We start from the raw sequence: 19,282 nt of genomic DNA, 5'->3' as shown, positions 1-19,282 counted from the left end.
TGGCCTTGAACTCACAGCAGTCTGCCTGCCTTTGCCTCCCAAGTGCTGAGACTACAGGCGTGTGCCACTGCACCCACAATAGAAAGTGCTTTACATGACATGGATAATTTGAATCTACTGGAAATGAGAAAAAAAATTCAGCCCACTCAGTACCATAGCAGGTAAGCCTGTTTCAGTCTACCAGCTTTTCAACCATTTATCAACCAATCATTAACTGAATTAACACGGAACTCAAGGGACACAGATGGCAGCACCAGTCCCAGATGCACTAATATGTACCATAGCCAGATGAATAGACTTTCTTTGGGAGGTTTTTGTCCTAAAGCATGTCACTTCTCAATATTCAGAACACAGAGACTGGCCGCGTACAGCACTGAGGATGAGTTTGGATGCAGGTGTGAGTGGGAGACTGAAACCCATTTGCTTTGGCAAAGATTGTTATTGAATGAGACCTTTTATGGGAGTTTCTGATCGCACTCGGCTGAGAGCCCAGAGCTACCATAGAGAGCCTTCCCTCCACCTCTGTGGCTCCTAGGGTATGACGTCATCGATAGTCATCCGCTCTCTAAGAAGAAATGAAAACTGACAGGGAGCCACTTAGAGAGGAGCTAGAATAAACACTCTGAAAAGTGAGGTTCCTTTCCAGGGAGTGGCCATCCCTCAGACTGCAGCCAGTGCAGGGGGAAGGAGACCCCGGGGCACTAGGAGCTGCAGCTGGGCACTCTCTTTGAGACCCCAAAAGTCATTGGCTTTGTCCATTTCTACCATTTACCTAAGTATCACTTTTTTTAATTAATTTTTTTGGAGGGGTTGGGTTTTTTTTGTTTTTCCAGACAAGGTTTCTCTGTGTAATAGCCCTGGCTGTCCTGGAACTCTTTGTAGACCAGGTTGGCCTGGAACTCACAGAAATCCTCCTGCCTCTGCCTCCAGAGTGCTGAGATTAAAGGCATGCACCACCACTGCCTGACCTCATAGTGTGATTACATTAAGCAGCCTTCCCTATAGCTGTCTTCATTTTGCAAAACAGAAACACTGTACCCATGAAACAATACCCCTCCCCCTCAGCACCCCAACTCCCAGCCCACTTGGGCTTTATTTTTATTGATTGGTCCCCAATCTCATAGAAATAATGTAGCTAGAAACAGAGAGATAGGTAGGTCTATGAAAATAAGGCTGAGCTGGGCACGGTGGCGCACGCCTTTGATGCCAGCACTAGGGAGGCAGAGAGGTAGGTGGATCTCTGTGAGTTCGAGGCCAGCCTGGTCTACAAAGTGAGTCCAGGACAGCCAAGGCTACACAGAGAAACCCTGTCTCAAAAAAAAAAAAGGAAGAAAAAAAGAGAAAAAAGAAAAAGAAAGAAAGAAAAGAAGGCTGTTTATATCCCCTCTTGGAGAAGGGGAGGGTCACAAGACCTCCCCAGAAGCTCTCCTTAAAGGCATGCACCACTCCTTCCTGCTCCGGTCTATGCAGTAAAATTCTCTTCTGGCCTCTGAGGGTGGCTGCATACACATGGCATACGTACACACATAACTTTTTTTAGTCCAAAATAACTTTTTTTTTTCAGTTTTGTAATCTCATTTTCCTGACACCAAATTTACTGACCTGTCTTTCCTGATAGCAATTCTTTTTCTTTTCTTTTAAATTTGGTTATTTTTATTTTGGCTGGAGTTACAGACAGTTGTGAGCTGCCATGTGGGTGCTAGGAATTGAACCTGGGTCCTTTGGAAGAGCAGCCAGTGTTCTTAACCTCTGAGCCATATCTCCAGCCCCCCTGATAGCAATTTTATGAGCTACCAAGACCCCAAGACCCACCCAGAAAACTTTCCTGATTAACTTTTTTTTTTTTTTTGAGAGAGGCTTTCTCTGTGTAGCCTTTGCTGACCTGGACTCACTTTGTAGACCAGGCTTGCCTTGCCTCGAACTCACAGCAATCCTCCTGCTTCTGCCTCCCAAGTGCTGGAATTAAAGGCACGTGCCACCACTGCCCTGCTTTCCTGATTAACTTTTTAAATTATTTATTTTGCTGGGCAGTGGTGGCACCTGAGTTTAGTCCTAGCACTGAGGTGGGGAGATGGGGGTTCCCGCACAGGCAGGTGGATCTGAGTTCGAGGCCAACCTGGTCTACAGAGTGATTCCAGGATAGCCAAGGCTACACAAAGAAACCCTGTCCTGAAAAACAAACAAAACAAAACAAAGTAAAATTATTTATTTTGAGCCAGAGAGTGGTAACACATGCTTTTAATCTCAGCACTTCGGAAATATAGGCAGGTGGACCTCTGAGTTCCAGGCCAGCCTGGTCTATGAGAGTTCCAGGACAGCCAGGGCTGTTACACAGAGAAACCTTGTCTCAAAAAAAAAAAACCAGCAACAAAATACCTATTTACTTTGGGTGCTGTTCTTGTTTTTGTTTTTTGAGACAGGATTTTGTGGATTCCAGGCTAGTCTCAAACTCATTTTGCAACCAAGGATCCTCCTGCCTCTGTCTCCCAAATGTTGGCATTGCTGGCCTGTGTCTCCCAACCAAATTCTGCATTATCTTATTTTATTATCCTAAGGCCTGCACTTCCCCCCAGGGTTTGACAAGATTTAGTGGCCTCCATGCTGAGACTGATGGCCCCCAGCAGGCCAGCTTCACACCTTTACCACCAAGGCCTTTCCTTTGAGAATTTAAAGCTTAATAGACTGGCTGCTTTTATTTCTTTCTGACTATGGACTCCCTATTTGCTACCCATTATTAGAAAGAACCAGAAGGCTGGGGACATGGCTCAGCAGTTAGGAGTGTTGAGTGCTCTTTTAAGACTCAGGTTCAATTCTCAGCACCTACATGGCAGATCAGTCGTCCATACTGCCAAGCCTGAGTACAGCCTCTTCAGGCACCTGGCATGCAAGAGTCAGGAGAGAGGGCTGGAGAGATGGCTCAGTGGTTAAGAGGACTGCCTGCTCTTCCAAAGGACCCGGGTTCAATTCCCAGCACCCACATGGCAGCTCACAACTGTCTGTAACTCCAAGATCTGACACCCTCACACCAACACAGATAAATTAAAATTTAGAGTCAGGAGAGACCTCTGTGCCTGGGAAGTGACCTATGGTCCTTGCTCTAAGATCTGGTTCTGGATTGCCCAGCGCCAGTTTGTGACATAGGCTTGTGGGAGGAAAGGGTCACATTTATGTTAGTACTTGCAGGGACAGGCTGCCCAGGGACAGTCCAACACAGAGGAACGATCCACAGGATTAAAAGGGGGAACATAGACAAGAGTCAGATCCCCTAAGACAGAACCTGGGGGAAACACCTTCCAAACAGGGTTAGTGGGAGATATTTTTTTGTTTGTTTGTTTATGGGATTTTTTTGTTTGTTTGCTTTTTTTGAGAAAGGGTTTCTCAGCATGGCCTTGGCTGCCCTAAACTCACTCTGTAGACCAGGCTGGCTTCGAACTCTCAGAGATCCATCTGCCTCTGCCTCCCGAGTGCTGGGACTAAAGGCGTGCGCCACCACGTCCAGCAGGAAGACAGTTTTGTTTTGTTTGTTAGTTTTTTTGAGACAGTTTCTCCATGTAGCCACCATGTCCAGCAGGAACAGAGTTTTGTTTTGTTTGTTGGGTTTTTGAGATAGTTTCTCCGTGTAGCCCTGGCTGTCCTGGACTCTCTTTGTAGACCAGGCTGGCCTCAAACTCACAGAGATCCACCTGCCTCTGCCTCCTGAGTGCTGGGATGACAGGCATGCGCAACTGCGCCCAGCTTTGCTGCAGAGTTTTAAATAACCTTTTTAAATGTTAAACCAGAACTCTGCTGAATGTACAGATATTTAGCTCAGGTATGGAAAAGAGGTCTAAGCAAAGAAACTGACGTGTGGGGCAATCTCTCTCTCTCACTTCCACTGCTGTGATGTCCCCGGTCTCCCAGAGCAAAGCAACCGTGTGGTCTGGGCTCCTCAGCAAGGCACTCTGCGTTCTGACGCCTTCTGCTAATGAGTAGCTGTGAGTTTACAAAGCCATCTTGCTATGGACCTTCACCCATTGTTCTAGGTAAGAATGGAAGCCCAGCACTCCAGAGGCAGAGGCAGGGAGATCACTGAGAGTTCGAGGCCAGCCTGGACTACAAAGTGAGTCCAGGACAGCCAAGGTTACACAGAGAAACGCCGTCTCGAAAAAACAAAAAACAAAAAAACAAACAAAAACAAAAACAAATAAACAAACAAAAAAACTGGGAAGACTCAAGGCAGTGGTTCTCAGATGTCTACCTCCACTTCCTGATTCACAGAGAACACAAAGTCATTTCTGTTTTTATAGTTCCAGCATATGTATACACAAGTTCCCAGGTGATGGTCAAGGAACTATGCTTATTGACAATTATTAATAGAGTAAGTATCGCCGAGCATGGTGGTGCACCGTTTTTATCCCAGCACTTGGGAGGCAGAGGCAGGCAGACCACTGTGAGTTCGAGGCCAGCCTGGCCTACAAAGCTAGCTCAGAACAGCCAAGGGTAACACACAGAAACCCTATCTTTATCAATAACGTTCATATAGTTGTCTTTATTTCGATTTAACAGGCCTAACGGAATACTTACCAAATATAATCCAGCATACACATACTATCATTTAATTCTTCTAATACTTTATGACACAATTATTTTAGCATTTTATAGATGAGAACATTACGCCTCAAACCACTTGCCTAGTGCTATACACTGAGGAGCTGGTGAGAAGGTACCAGTCTGTCCGTCTCCAAAGCCTGTGCCATTAAGCTATGGAAACTGTATGAGCTCACGGTGGTGACTCCATTTGACCTTTTAAGGTCTATTTTCTATGAGATGCTTCTATGTTCTCTTCTCAAGTCTTCATTGTTATTAGCTGGCTCAACTCACCGTTAGAACAGGGGAGCGAAGTGTCACTTCTTTAGTGTTTCAGGTGACCAACTCACGAAACTACGTCCCCCAAACTGAGATATACAGGACCAAATCTTCCCAAGGAAGCCAGAATAAAAGAAATGGTCCTTAAAACACCCAGCTAGCAGGGAGGCGTTAGCATATAATCCAGTACAGTTGCCATGTGCATTGACACTCAGAAACAACACAAAAATAAACTCCCTTCCGTTTTTTCTGCTATCCAAGCTCAAAACACAAAATACCTCATTTGATTTATTCGATGAGTGAAAAAAAATGAAGACCATCGAGTTGTTTTAAGGTTTGATTTTAAAGATAACGTTCAAACCACTAAACAGTAAGAAAAACATTTCAAGTAATATATTTGGAGCTAGCAGTCAAGGAAGGCTGCTTAATTACAGGATGAGCCTAGGACCTTCTCAAAAGACCATTGTCCTGAGTTAATTAACATGAATTAAACCAGTCCTAAAACAACAGGGCACATTCCCATTAGGGTCAATTACTCAGCCCTAGTCAAGGCAGCAAAGAATTCCCCAGAGGAAAATCTGTCACGGCTGTTCACCTGTGAGCCGTCCATTGCTCGCTCAGGGGGCTGCTCTACAGCTGGGAGCCCTCTGCAGACATCTGCTCCATATTGAATATTTACTGCACTGATGGGCATGCGTCACGGCTAGAGGTAAAGCAAGTGCCTAGGCGGTCAATAGAACCCCTGCCCCCAGCAGTGGTAGGACACATCTCCAGGGGTATGGTTGTCCAGGGAGCACTTCCACCTTGCTTATTCTGGCCTCACACTTGCTACATGAATATTAATGTATGTTTGTGGTTGCAAGGGAATGGGTGGGTGCTTAATGGGAAAAGGGGCTTCCCTTAGCAGGGTCCAGCAATGGATTAGTGCCTTAAGAGTTTGGCCTTTGACCGAGCAGGCAAGTGACCTCACACCACTTCCTTCATCTCTCAGCTTCCGTCTCATCTGCAGTGGGGTAGACACAGTGCTACTGTTTTACGTGGACAAGGCCCAATACAAGTGGGCTAGGATCACCTACACAAGATAGGTCCATCGCCACATTAGCAGGGTTGATGGCTCACTCACCCCAGCCTTGAGGCACCTGGCCCATTTTCTTTGCTTTGTTTTGTTTGTTTTCTGAGACAGGGTTTCTCTGTGTAGCCTTGACTATCCTGGACTTTTGTAGACCAGGCTGGATTCGAACTCACAGTGATCCACCTGCCTCTGCACCCCTGAGTGCTGGGATTAAAGGTGTGTGCCACCACCGCCCAGCTCTTTTCTGTTTTTAACACAATGTCTCACTCTGTAGTTCAGAATGGCCTTGAAGTCAAGGCGATTCTCCTGCCTCCGGTCCCTAACTGCCAGAATTCCAGGTGTGAGTTACCACACCTCCCTAACGCATAGTATACTTTTCAGCTGGTGGCTTTCCCCACCTTGTTCCTCCTCCTATTACCAGAAGCCACCCAATTAGAAAGAGTTGGGGGAAAATATATTAAAATAGAAGGAAACTTTGTATAAAGGAAAGAAGAGCCAGGCAGTGGTGGTGCACACCTTTAGTCCCAGCACTAAGGAAGCAGAGGCAGGTGGATCTCTTTAAGTTCGAGGCCAGCCTGGTCTACAGAGAGAGAGCGAGCTCTAGGACATCCAGGCTATAGTAAGAAACCTTGTCTTGAAGAACCTAAATAAATAAATAAATATTAAAAGGGAAAGAAAAAAAAAAAGGAATCAGCTTTAAAACCAGAGTAGCATAAACGTTTATTTTCAGCTTTTCTTCATTCAGATGAAAGTTTTCTTTCCTAGTTGGTAAAAGTTAGATGTCAACAAGAATTCTCTGTGCTTTGGAAGGGATTTTGTCTAGTGCTAAAATACCTGGTATTTTTTCATGTGGTCATTGAGGAGAGAATTAACCCAAATGAAGATGAAACATTACACAGGAGTTCAAGGTCGCTATCAGCTATATCAGAAGTTCAAAGGTCGCTTGAGCTGTCGGGGGGGGGGGGGGGGGGCCGCGGCAGGCCAAACGAACAATACCACCAAAACAACAACAACAACAAAACAGAAACCAGGACCCAGAGAGAGAGATGGCTCAGCAGTGAAGAGCACTGGATGCTCTTGCAGAGGGCCTGTGTTCAATTCCCAGCACCCACATGGTGGCTCGCAACTACCCATAAATACAGGGGCAGAGGATCTGATGTCTTCCTTTGTCCTCCACGTGCACTAGGCATGCAGCTCAGATATACACGTGAGGCAAAAACACTCATGCACAGAAAAGAAAATTAAACCTTTAAAACAAAACCACTTTCTTGTTGTTGCTCTGTAGAAAATAGTCACTGGCTGCAGACAGGGTGTAACCGGGTGTTCGAGGAAACACAGGAGAGGAAGGGGCCTTATTTGATCACAGGTCCTTATTCCCAGCTTTTGGAGTTTCAGACCAACTTCTCCACTCTCCCAATTCTCACTGAATATTACAACCATGTGTTGGTGTGACACAGGCAGACCAGGACTTAGAATTGGAGTATTTGGTTTTCGCCTGTCTCGGCTCTCGGAGAGCTAGCAGGCTTTATGGAGTTTCATGTGCGCACAGAAAGCTTCCTGGTCCAGAAAACCTTTCCCACAGATAGTGCAGGAGCCACGGTCGTCCTCCTTGTGTGAGCGCCGGACGTGGCTGTCGTGGGCAGCGTGGGATGCAAAAGGCTTACCACAGTGCTTGCATTTGAAGGGCTTCTCGCCGGAGTGCTGCCGGATGTGTGTGCGGAGGATGCTGGAGGCCGTGAACTTCTGCAGAGGGCAGAAAGCAGGAAAAGGCAACTTCCATGGGCTGGGCGACTCAGCTTCAGAGGGGTCAATTTCATTGTAAGGGGCACATGAGCCTTAGTTTTCTGAATTAAGAGTCTTGATTTTTGCCAGGTGGTATACACCTTTAACCCTAGCGCCTGAGGGTTAGGCAGGTAGATCTCTCTGTGAGTGAGTTCAAGGCCAGCCTAGTCTACAGAGTGAGTTCCAAGACGGTCAGGGCTACATGAAAATAATTCTCTCAAAAGCCAGACACACACACACACACACACACACACACACACACACACACAGAGAGAGAGAGAGAGAGAGAGAGAGAGAGAGAGAGAGAGAGAGATTAAAGGCATGTGCCACCACATCCAGGGTTCAAGGTTTCTCTTTTTAATTTTAATTACAATTACTGTGGACTCAAAGTAACTTGTAAAATTTAGCAGAGTTTTGGTGTACATGTCACCCATGTACTGCACTGCTTACATCTTTCAATACAATTCAAAAGTAAGATGTTGACCCTGATAGATGCTGCCGATGGTGACAGTCACCTGTCACCCTAGCACTGTCCTATAATGGAAGGAAGATGCAAACTTGAAGGCTACTCTCAGATACATATGACTTTGAGTCCAGCCTGTACTACATGAGACTCTGCCTCAAAAATGTGGTGTGGGAAGCCTGGCGCAGTGGCACATACCTGTAATCCCAGCACTCAGGAGGCAGAGGCAGGCAAATCACTGTGAGTTCGAGGCCAGCCTGGTCTACAAAGTGTGTCCAGGACAGCCAAGGCTACACAGAGAAACCCTGTCTCAAAAAACAAAAACAAAACAAAACAAAAAACAAACAAACAAAATAAAAAACATGGTGAGGAAGAGGGAACAGACTAGAGAGAAGGCCTGGCGGCTAAGAGCACTGGCTGCTCTTCCAGAGGACCTGGGTTTGATTCCCAGCATTCACAGCCAAGAGCAACCCTAGTTCTAGGGCATCTGACAACTTCCTCCTGACCTCTTAGACACCAGGGTGCATGTGGTGCACAGACATGCATGCAGGTAAAACACCAATATACATAAAACTTAAATAATAAATAAGACTACATTTTCACCCAAACAATTCCCCTTGACGTGGAGCAAGCCTTTAATCCCAGCACTGGGGGTGGGGGGTGGGGGGTGGTGCGGGCTAGGGGCAGGCAGATCAGATCATTGTGAGTTCGAGGCCAGCCTGGTCTACAAAGTGAGTCTAGGACAGCCAAGGCTACACAAAGAAACCCTGTCTCAAAAAACCAAAAAAAATAAAGAATAAAAATAAAAAATACCCTTTGCCCTTTGCAGCCACAGAGACCCTGTCCTCTCCCACTACCTTTGGCTGTGACTATCACAGATGTGTTGACATGAATGCATGATGCAGTGTGACCTCCCAGGAAAATTAATAGGCTTGTTCAAGGTGACACAGGGTAAGTATAAAAGGCGTGGGGCTGAACTCTTAAATTCTTTAGTTATTTTACTTAATCCTTTTGAAAAATGGTCTCACTATGCAGTCCTAGCCGGCCTCGAATTCACTTAAAATGTGCATTGGCTGGTAATCAACTATTTACCGAAGATGCACCGAAAGTCAGGCTTTATGATTCCAGTTGCAGATGGTTGGCACCAAACGAGGCCTCACCTACCTTTGTACAGTACACACACTGGTATGGCCTGTCTCCAGAGTGGACCCGCATGTGCTTGTTCAGGCTGGAAGACTGAGAGAAACTTTTCCCACATGTTGAACACTAAGGAGAAAAAACAAAACAAAACAAAACGAAAATAGTTGAAATTTCATACCCGCCCCCTAACAGTTCTGTCTCAACTGAAGTATTATTTGTTTGTTTGTTTAGAGAAAGGACCTTTCTACGTAGCCCTGACTCTTCCTGAACTCTCATTATGTCGACCAGGCACGCCTGAAACTCACAGCAATCCTCCTGCCTCTGACTCCCACGTCCATGTCTGGTGAAAATGTGCTCAGCATTATTGTTTTTTTGTTTTGTTTTTTGGTTTTTCGAGACAGGGTTTCTCTGTGTAGCCTTGGCTGTCCTGGGCCCCGCTTTGTAGACCAGGCTGGCCTCGAACTCACAGTGATTCACCTGTCTCTGCCTCCCCAGTGCTGGGATTATAGGCGTGCGCCACCACGCCCGGCTTCAGCATTATTGTTAGTTTGTGTGTGTGTAGGCATGTGACATGGCATAATTGTGGAGGTCATCAGGAAACCACTTTAGAACTGGTTCTCTCCTTCAACTGTTGGTTCCCAGAAACGAGCTCAGGTGGCTAGGCTTTCAGGGCAAGCATTTTAACACAGAGCCGTACCGATAGCCCTAGAACTCTTTTCTTTATTCTGTGCAGATCTTTGGATCATCAGGCCCCTGGATGAGTGTGCCAGGTTTGCCTGAGCTGGCTCCGGCATTCCTAAGTACAGAGATTACAGAGCTGCCACACCTGGCAGGATGGAGTTTGTCTAGTGTGAAGCCAGCATCTTTTCACGTGACTCCTTTGCCAATGCTCAGTGGTGGAACACCTGTTCAAAGTGCGCTCGAACTGTGTTCCACTGCTAACACCCAAACTGAAACCAAATCATACATGCAAAGTTCTGTATGCCTGTTCCTTTTGAGTTTTATTCCTCTGGTGAAATCAAGTATTAAGATTGACTTAAAAAAAAACAAAAAACAAAAAGCCCCAAAAACTCTCTGGACGTGACTGTCCTATGGAAAACCACAGGAAATTTCTCTTTGTAGCATTGGCTGTCCTGCACTCACTTTGTAGACCAGGCTGTCCTCAAACTCATCGCCATCCTCCTGCCTCTGCCTCCCGAGCGCTGGAATTAAAGGCATGCACCATCACACCTGGCCTTGTAAAACCTACCTTTTTTTTTTTTAAAGATTTATTTATTATGTAAACAGTATGCATCAGATCACATTATAGATGGTTGTGAGCCACCATGTGGTTGCTGGGAATTGAACTCATGACCTCTGGAAGAGCAGACAGTGCTCTTAACCACTGAGCCACCTCTCCAGCCCATAAAACCCAGCTTTTGCTATTGTGAAAGATGAAACAACGCAGTAAACTCCAGCAAAAAGAAAAGACCCAAGACCCTTCCTGTGTCTGGGGAGGTGGCTCGTTAGATGCTAAAGCTAGAGGGCATGGGTTCAAATCCCCAGCAGCCATTTAAAAAGCCAGGTGCGGCCAACCACACCTCCTAACCTCAGAGCTGGAGGAGGCAGGGACAGGATTGCTGGGGTTTGCTGACTGCCAGCTGTAGGCTTTGAACTTTTTCAAACCTACTTTATTGGGGAGAGAAAAGAGGTTAACGGGAACAGGAGAAGTAGACCTTCTTAGACACACCCTCACCCAAGTCTGTTCCACATCCCACTCTTGGGATCAAAACAAAAACATGTTTACATCCATTACAGCCAGCCTAGCTCCAAGTTCAGTGAGAGGCCCTTTCTCAAAAGACTAGGGCAGAAAGTAATAAAGGAGAAATAGGCTCCAAACAGGTGCACACAGGCACGTACAACAGCAATACACCAGCACGGCAGCTGGCTCCGGTGAGGAGCACTTGCTATTCTAGCTGAGGACCTAGGTCTGGCTCTACTGTAAAATGCTTTATAAAATGCTATTACAAGGGGGGGGGGGGCTGGGGATTCGGGTTGGAAGTTAAGAAGATGAACTGCTCTTGCAGAAGATTCAGGTTCAGTTTCCAGCACCGACACGGTGGCTCACAATAGCCATCTGTAACTCCAGTACTCCGTTCCAGCAGATGCACCCACCTCCTCTTGCCTCTCAGCGCACTCTCCTCACATTGCACACAACAGCCTCCCCCATGTGCACACAATGTTACAAACACTGTAACAAACCATGTCACCCCACCCTTTCTTTAAGGATGAAGTTGATTTTGTGTGGTTTTTTGTTTGTTTGTTTTTTGGCTTTTTGAGACAGGGCTTCTCTGTGTACTCTTGGCTGTCCTGGACTCATTTTGTAGACCAGGCTGGCCTCGAACTCACAGTGATCCAGATCCACCTGCTTCTGCCTCCTGAGTGTTGGGATTAAAGGCGAGTGCCACCACACCCGACCCTAGGAAGGCATCCCTAGGAAGAAAATGGCTGCCTGTTGCTTCTCATCCTTACCAAGACTACAGTCTGTGATAGTGCCTTTCCTTCCTTTGGGCCATTTCTGTGCTTCCTCTGCCCAAGGCTGACTTAGTGGCTGACTGGGTGTGGAGCAAAGCACAGGTACCTAGTGCCTTCCCAGCCTCCAGTACAAATTGCGGCCCTTCTGTTCTAGTCTCATCTCCAGGGCTGGGCACCGTTCCTAAGCCAGGAGCCCACTCCTACCTCTGTCTCTTCCTCTGCCCTCGGCACAGATGCTGACACAGCCTCACGCTTGCATGTCTGCCTCTCCCACAGTACGCATAGCGAGGCAGGCATCGAATCCCCAATCAGTCTTGCAAGCCCCTTTCCACGTGTTCAGGAAGATAGGGGAGGGGGAAAATGGAAAATGAAGATGGACACGAAACCACGAACTGCTCACCAGGTAGGGCCGGTGCCGCTCGTGGACGTGAAGAATATGGATCCGGAGTCGGTCGCGCTTCTCAAAGGATCTTTGACAGAAAGAACACGGAAACTTCCTGTCCCCCTTGTCCACACAGGGAGTGTACTTGAGGTGCTTGTCCCTGTAGTATTTGTAGGTAAACACCTTCCCACAGCGTTCACATCTGTAACCTTCTGCAGACTCTGTCAAACACAGGGGCATAAGCCATTGAGGCTGTGTTAACCATTGTCGCCGCCCCTGCCCTCTTCATTAACTCAGACAGGATCTGGAAAACCATAAACAGACACCATAGCTGGGTGGGGTGGCACACACCTATGAACCTGGGCAGAAGAGGAGTCAAGGCTACTTAGGGAGTCTGAGGTCAGCCAGGACTACACTGTCAGCCAATGAAAGCATCTTGCCTTCCTTAGTCACAGGCACCAATTCTGACACTTCCTGAATCTTACCCACAGGAGTGAAAGGTCACTGAGTGACAGACAGGCTAAGCCCAGAAGGGGAAGTCTGTTTTTGTCAACGGAGAAGAAAGGGAGAGGACAGAAATTAGAGATGAAGGAGTGTCAAATGCAGGCGTCTGTGCCAAGAGCGATGCCCAACACCCACCATCCTGGCACTGAAAGGCAGAAGCAGGAGGACCGAGGGTTTAGGTCAGACGACGTATACAAAAACCATGGCTCAAAACCAAGATAACTCAAATCCCAACCAAAAGAGGTGTGAATGTACTGGGGAGAGATGAGAGGACATCTCCAAAACTATCACTCAAGACGCTTCTGGATTCTAGAACCTTACTGTGCCCTCCAGTGAGTGAAGCCAAGAGTGAAAATAAAAATACGAATCTACTGAAAAGGTTAGGCAGTGGTGGCATGCTACAGATCCGTTGTCTATTTGACAAACACATCACTGTTTTTTTGTTTGTTTGGTTGGTTGGTTTGGTTTGGTTTTGGTTTGGTTTTTTGAGGCAGGATTTCTCTGTGTATCCTTGGACTCCCTTTGTAGACCAGGCTGTCCTTGAACTCACAGAGCTCCGCCTGTCTCTGCCTCCCTGAGTGCCAGGCACGCCCCAGCTGGTATCTTCTTTTTATGCATACAGTACTTTATATTTTTTTTCCCCACCTAGTGGGTCAGCAGTTTCCAAACTCTTGTGTATAAAAACCAGCTGGCCAGGTGAGATGTAGGAGTAAACTTCAAGCTGCCTGTGGTGACACACACTTTAAATCCCAGCATCCAGGAGGCAGAGGCCTCAAACTCAGGAGTTCTACCTGGTCTACAGAATAAGTTTCAGGACAGCCAGAGCTACTTAGTGAAACCCTGTATCAGAAAACCAAAGTGAATAAATAAAAAGTCCAAAGTTGAGCACACCTTTATGAGCTTATTATCCTAGAACTTGGGGGTTGGGGGCAGGAAGGGCTGCATGAGATCTCAAGCAAAACAAACAAGAAAAAAAAAAAAAACCAAATGCAAGCCTGGATCAGTTCAGTGGCGCAACACCTTTGTAGCATACTATCGTAGTCTGAGGCCTCAGCACCACTCTTCCCTTACAAACAGCAAATTCTGGAGACTTACTCCTACAGTGGGTTGGTCCTCCTCTACCTCTTTGCCACTTAGATGTGACACAGGGACCAGCAGTGTCCCCTGGTTGCTGAGCAAGATGCAGTCTCAAGTCCCACCTCTAGCGATTATTACTATAGCATCTCTACAAGATCTCCAGGCGAAGACACACACACACACACACACACACACACACACACACACACACACACACACCTCACAGCTCAACAGTCTGGAACACTTGGGAAGCTGGGGCAGAAGGCTCCAAGTTCAATGCCAGTCTGGGACTATATAGGGAGACTATCTCAGAAAGAAAAAGAAAAAGGGGGGGGGGCTGGAGAGATGGCTCAGAGGTTAAGAGCACTGACTGCTCTTCCAGAGGTCCCGAGTTCAATTCCAACAACTGCATGGTGGCTCACAACCATCTATAATGTGATCTAATGCTCTCTCCTCATGTGCAAGTGTACATGCAGGCAGAGCATTGTGCAAGTGTACATGCAGGCAGAGCATTGTATATATAATAAATAAATAAATACATACATGCATAAATACAATTTTTGAAAGAAAAAGAAGTATGTGGGGGGGGTGTTGGGATGGTGTTGAAAGATAAAGCCTTGTCCAACAGTTTTCAAATTTGCCAGAACTAAAATTCATCTTAGGGTCTTGGAAGTAGGTTTTTGTTGTTGTTTTGTCTGAGACACAGTCTTATCAAGTAACTCTAACTGGACTGTGACTTTGCACTCTGTAGACCAGGCTGGCCTCAAACTCAGAGATCTATGCCTGCCTCTGCCTCTCAAGTGCTGGGATTAAAGGCGGGAGCAAACACAGCCAGTTTAATGTCTGGAAGTATATGTAGCTCAATGGTAGAACATTTGCACAGGAAGCAAGAAACCTACACATAAAGTATTGATATAAAATGAAAGGTGAACAACACTTACTATTTCTTAAGTGATTCCCATCAATATTTTCTAATTTTTCTTCTTCTTCTTCTTCTTCTTTAATGCTGGTCTCAATCACTAAATTGATTTCCCAACCCCCTAAGTTATTGCAGCCCTGCATTTGAGAAGGGTGGCCTGAGCAAGAATGAGTCAAACTGGCTTACATGCATTACTGGCATGCATGCATTTCTACTTTTTTATTCTCCAGAAAGGGTCAGGGAGAAAGATAGATATTCTTAGAAAAAGAGGCTGTCGGAAGATGGCAATGTTCTGCCTCTGCTGTGTGGTGCCTTTGTCCTACAGATTTCCTCAATTTGGTGTCCTGAATTTCAGTTGGGAGGCTTTAGGCAAAGAGCCCAGATCTTAAGACTAGTAGATTCTCACTGGGCAGGGCAGAGGCAGGCACTCACCCTCAGACAGCTCAGATAGCTGCTTGTCTTGCTCGGTGACCAAAAGGCTCATGGGAATGTCCAGAAACTTCTCATAACAGTTTCCATACCACACAAGCAGCTCCTGGTTGCGGTAGATCTCTTTGCAGCTCTCATAAAATATCTGCCCTTGGTGCTGCACCGCAGCCAGGTTCTGCTCCTTGGGAAACCGAGCACAGTTGACATAGGCCATCCAGTTCCCAGAACCTTTTCCATCGATGAAATGGCTCAGGTGACCATCTTTAAAAATCTAAATGAAACGAGACCGGAAGTTTGTTTTGTTTCAAGACAGGGTCTTGCTATGTACCTGAGGCTGGCCTCGAACTTGCTATCAAATGAAAAATAAACTTTATAAGCAAGCTGGGTGAGGTGGTGCACACCTGTAATCCCAGCACTCAGGAGGCAGAGGCAGGAGGATGCCTGTGAGTTTGAGGCCAACCTGGTCTAAAAAGGGAGTCTAGGTCAGCCAAGGCTACACAGAGAAATCTTGTCTCGGCTCTCCCCCCAAGTCCCACAAACAAACAAACAGCATATGTTAATTTTATAAGTAAGGGCAAGGGAAATGAATGGGCTTCATTTGATCCCAGCTCTTAAATAGTCCTGAAGAATTAGGATTATCTCCTGTGGAGTGTGCAGGCTTGCGACAGGGCTCCTGCATAACTCTCCCGTTGTAGCAGCTTCAGAGTCACTCATAGCTCAGTCTAAACAACTGTTTAATTCAAGTCTTCCACATTGTCAGCATTGCAGATTACCTTCTTAAACTATGCTCCTAGACTTTCAGGGTCAAAGTATTTAGACGATTTTAAGTTATCTGGTATATTCTGACAAACGGTTCCTGTAAATGAAAAGCTATGACCTCATTAGCTTACACAGTCAGTAACTTGGAGAGTGTTGGCTTTCTTTGTTTTGTTAATCTTTGGTTAATTTTATTTATTTATTTTATTTTTATTTTTATTTTTTTTTTGGTTTTTCGAGACAGGGTCTCTCTGTGTAGCCTTGACCGTCCTGGACTCACTTTGTAGACCAGGCTGGCCTCGAACTCACAGCGATCCGCCTACCTCTGCCTCCCGTGCGCCACAACGCCCAGCTGGTTAATTTTATAAGAAAGTAATATGAAAGTCCCAACTGTACTTTTCTTTCCTATAGGGTACCTTTAGCACTCTCCTATACTTAAAAGCACTTGGTTTTATTTATAAATATAACACGGTTTAGCAATTCTTTAAGTGTATACTCCATGGCTGTTCTGAATAGATTAAAATTACTTAGCCTACTGCAAAATGGATTTCTTGGGGAGGGGTGTTCTGCTGGAGTGAGCATTAATTGTCTTTCTCAGCAGGGGGTAAAGGACTTCAAGGTACCAGCCCCGCCCCCGCCCCACCCCCAGGCCATGCTCCCAGTTTCATCAGACACACCAGCAACTCACTTACTTCCCACATCCGAGAATTGTCCCTGTGCGTCTTCACTTCGCTGGCATTGACCACTTTACCTTGGAAAGGTCCAAATCTCACCCCTTTGGCAACGAAGTTACTACAGAACACGCCAAAGTGTGGGGCTTCACCAAACGCTGTCTGCATGAGGCAGAGACCTAAGCGAACCCAAGGTAAAAGAGGAGAGAGTGAGTTTAGGGACTGAGCATTATTTCTGGGGAATAAATCCCGGCAAGGAGTGCAGCCTCCAGCCTACCTTCCGGAAGCTGAAGCGAGTCTTTGTCTGGAAGCTTAGACCCTAGGAAAAGACAGCCTTAAATTATTCTAATGAAAAATAAACGTGCCAGGAGTGCTGGGAGTGTCTCAAAGAAACCAAAACAAAACAAAAAACCACCACCACCACCACCAAACTCACACAAAAACAAGACCACAAAAAAAACCAACCCCCTCCAAAAAGAAAGAAAAGTAAACATAAACTTATGATGAATTGACTTCCTGAGTGGGTTCCCTCAGTCCCTAGAGGCTGCTTTAGATTTGGTGTGTATAGTCTGTTCTTTATTGCTTTTCTTGCTCCTTTTTTGACACAGGCTTTTTATGCACAATTGCTCATTTGAGACTAAGACCACCCTTTGGGCAAGGTGTGGTGGACAATGAAGTCTGTTTTGCTAACTTGAGAGTCATAGACAATGTTTTTCTGAGGCAAAGAGCTGCCAGATACGCATTTCTAGAGGCCAACATGTTGATACTTTGTACATCCCCAAAGCCACCGAATGAAACCGTTTCGCTCCTCGGTCCTCAGAGCTCACTAAAACCTATCTCAGGAATTACACAGTTTAATCAAGGAGGACCTGAGACGCTAGCTTAGAGTGGAGGAGGTTTTGAGGGACACCTGCCCGACAGAGATCAACTTTTTAACACTGTGTGGTCCGGACCTGTTCCGCCCATCCCAGACGCCCCCGACCCCCATGTAGATTTCCTTACCAGAGCTGTCTGTGGGAACCAGGACGCCTGAAATTGCATGGTGTAGACCGGCTGGGTGCCCGGGACTAGCGAGGGCTCCGTAGAGGACGAAGCGCAGTTCCTCCTCTGTGAAGTTGAAGCCGCGAAGAGACAGCTGTCCCTCTTGGTTCAAGGTTTGGGGGACAGATATTGACTGGGAGGTCTTAGATGCATCAGGTAATAGGGAAGCGATAATTCCCGAGGATGGCAGGAGTAAATTTTCAGCTCCCCACCACTGACCTCTGTTGCTTCGGCCACCACAGAAGGGGAAATTTTGGCTGCCGGAACCGCTGCGCGTACACTCAGGGCTGTCTAGGAATCGTGGTACCTCAGGAGTAAAGTGAGGAATTGGATACCACGGTGACAACTTGTTGTACCAGGGCAGATTGTAGAGCGGCTCGCTCTGCACAGCCAGACCTGGGTTCAACAAGGGAGGGGACATCCGAAAAGCATTGAGAGGGGTCATCGCCTGAGACGCAGACACTGCTGCCGCCAGTTTCCGAGGTTGAAAATCCTCCACGGTGCTGGAGAGGTTTCTGTAGTGGCTGTAGCCCGAGAAAGGCTCGTAGTAGGCAGCCAGGTGTTGGGGGCTACTCTGGGCCAAGTAGTTCGCTTTGTCCTGCGGGTGTCCGTTCTCACCCGGAGGCGGTAGGGCCATGGCAGGCTTAGCTTCGCGGGTCTGTGAAAACAAAGGTCACTGAGTAGGGGATCCTAGGTCGCCTTACCCACCTTCATTTCCCCACCTAGCCATCCCCAGATCAAAGAAGGAAGGAAGGAAATCCCAAATTGTTCGTTCAATTTTACCAGCTCAGAGACAGAGAAAGTACCCACCTGACCTTCCTACTCAGCTCACGTCGGAAGGGAATAGGCAAACCCCAAAAGCTAAAAATAAAAAACTCAAAGCTAAAAGCACCCCCCCCCCAACCAAACCAAAAGCTCAAAGCCAAAACCTCGCTAGCTCAGCTGACAGCCGAGGAGGAATAAAGACAAAAGCTAAAAGGCAAAGAGCTCTTTCTTCTTCTTCTCCACACAGTCTTAAATACTCTTCTCTCAAAAGAGTTATTTCTCAATACTCTTTCTCTTCAGTCCCAGTCCCACCTCTTCACCTCGGGTTAACTTATTAGAGCTTGTGTACAGAAAGCTCTTGGATTAAAGGTGTGCGCTAGGGCTGAGCCACCCCAAACTCACCTGTTTAAAATAAAACAAAAAGTTCTTGGGTTAAAGGTATGCGTGCTGGCTGAACCACACGAAACAAGAAACGGGTCTTTACAGTTCACAATTTCGGAGTTGGCAATGAGATCAAATATCCTGCAAAACACACACACACACACACACACACACACACACACACCAAAACTAAACAAACAAACAAACAAACACACACAAAATTCAAATGCCTCAAACCTCTAACGAAAATCAGCCTCAGTGTCGCCAGACTGGAAGGTGCTGGCTCAGGACGCCTTCTCCTTTGCTCCTGAAAGTACCTTGTCCAAGGACTGCCGGTTTCCGATACCTGCTGTCCGCGTTGACTCCTCAACTCGGCTCCCGCAAAACGTGCTGCAATTCTTCTGCCCTTCTAATTCTCAGACTATCCTCTCCCTGCGTCTCGTACGCCGGTCGTCAGCCGAGATACCAGGGCAAGACCGCGCACCGGTTTCGAAGCAGGCAGTGGTTCCAGCAGCTCCTGAGTACCCAGTCGAGATAGCAG

At 46.7% G+C, this 19,282-nt stretch overlaps 1 protein-coding gene across 1 annotated transcript; it reads right to left on the bottom strand.

Moving 5' to 3' along the window:
* Window positions 1–6,620: 6,620 nt before the first annotated feature.
* Window positions 6,621–18,232, bottom strand: PRDM14 (PR/SET domain 14; the record flags this gene model as incomplete). The annotated part of the gene is made up of 7 exons (XM_084773626.1): window positions 6,621–7,660; window positions 9,327–9,428; window positions 12,217–12,419; window positions 15,131–15,398; window positions 16,576–16,733; window positions 16,832–16,873; window positions 17,557–18,232. 7 exons carry the CDS (start codon window positions 18,230–18,232, stop codon window positions 7,433–7,435), a joined length of 1,677 nt encoding a protein of 558 aa, XP_084629752.1. The 3' UTR covers window positions 6,621–7,432.
* Between the last annotated feature and the right edge of the window lie 1,050 nt (window positions 18,233–19,282).

This window comes from Acomys minous, assembly GCF_964271855.1.
Source record: "Acomys minous genome assembly, chromosome: 1".
NCBI lineage: Eukaryota > Metazoa > Chordata > Mammalia > Rodentia > Muridae > Acomys > Acomys minous.
The sequence above is the reverse complement of the archived record's forward strand: the minus strand, read 5'-3'. Positions and strand labels throughout refer to the sequence as shown.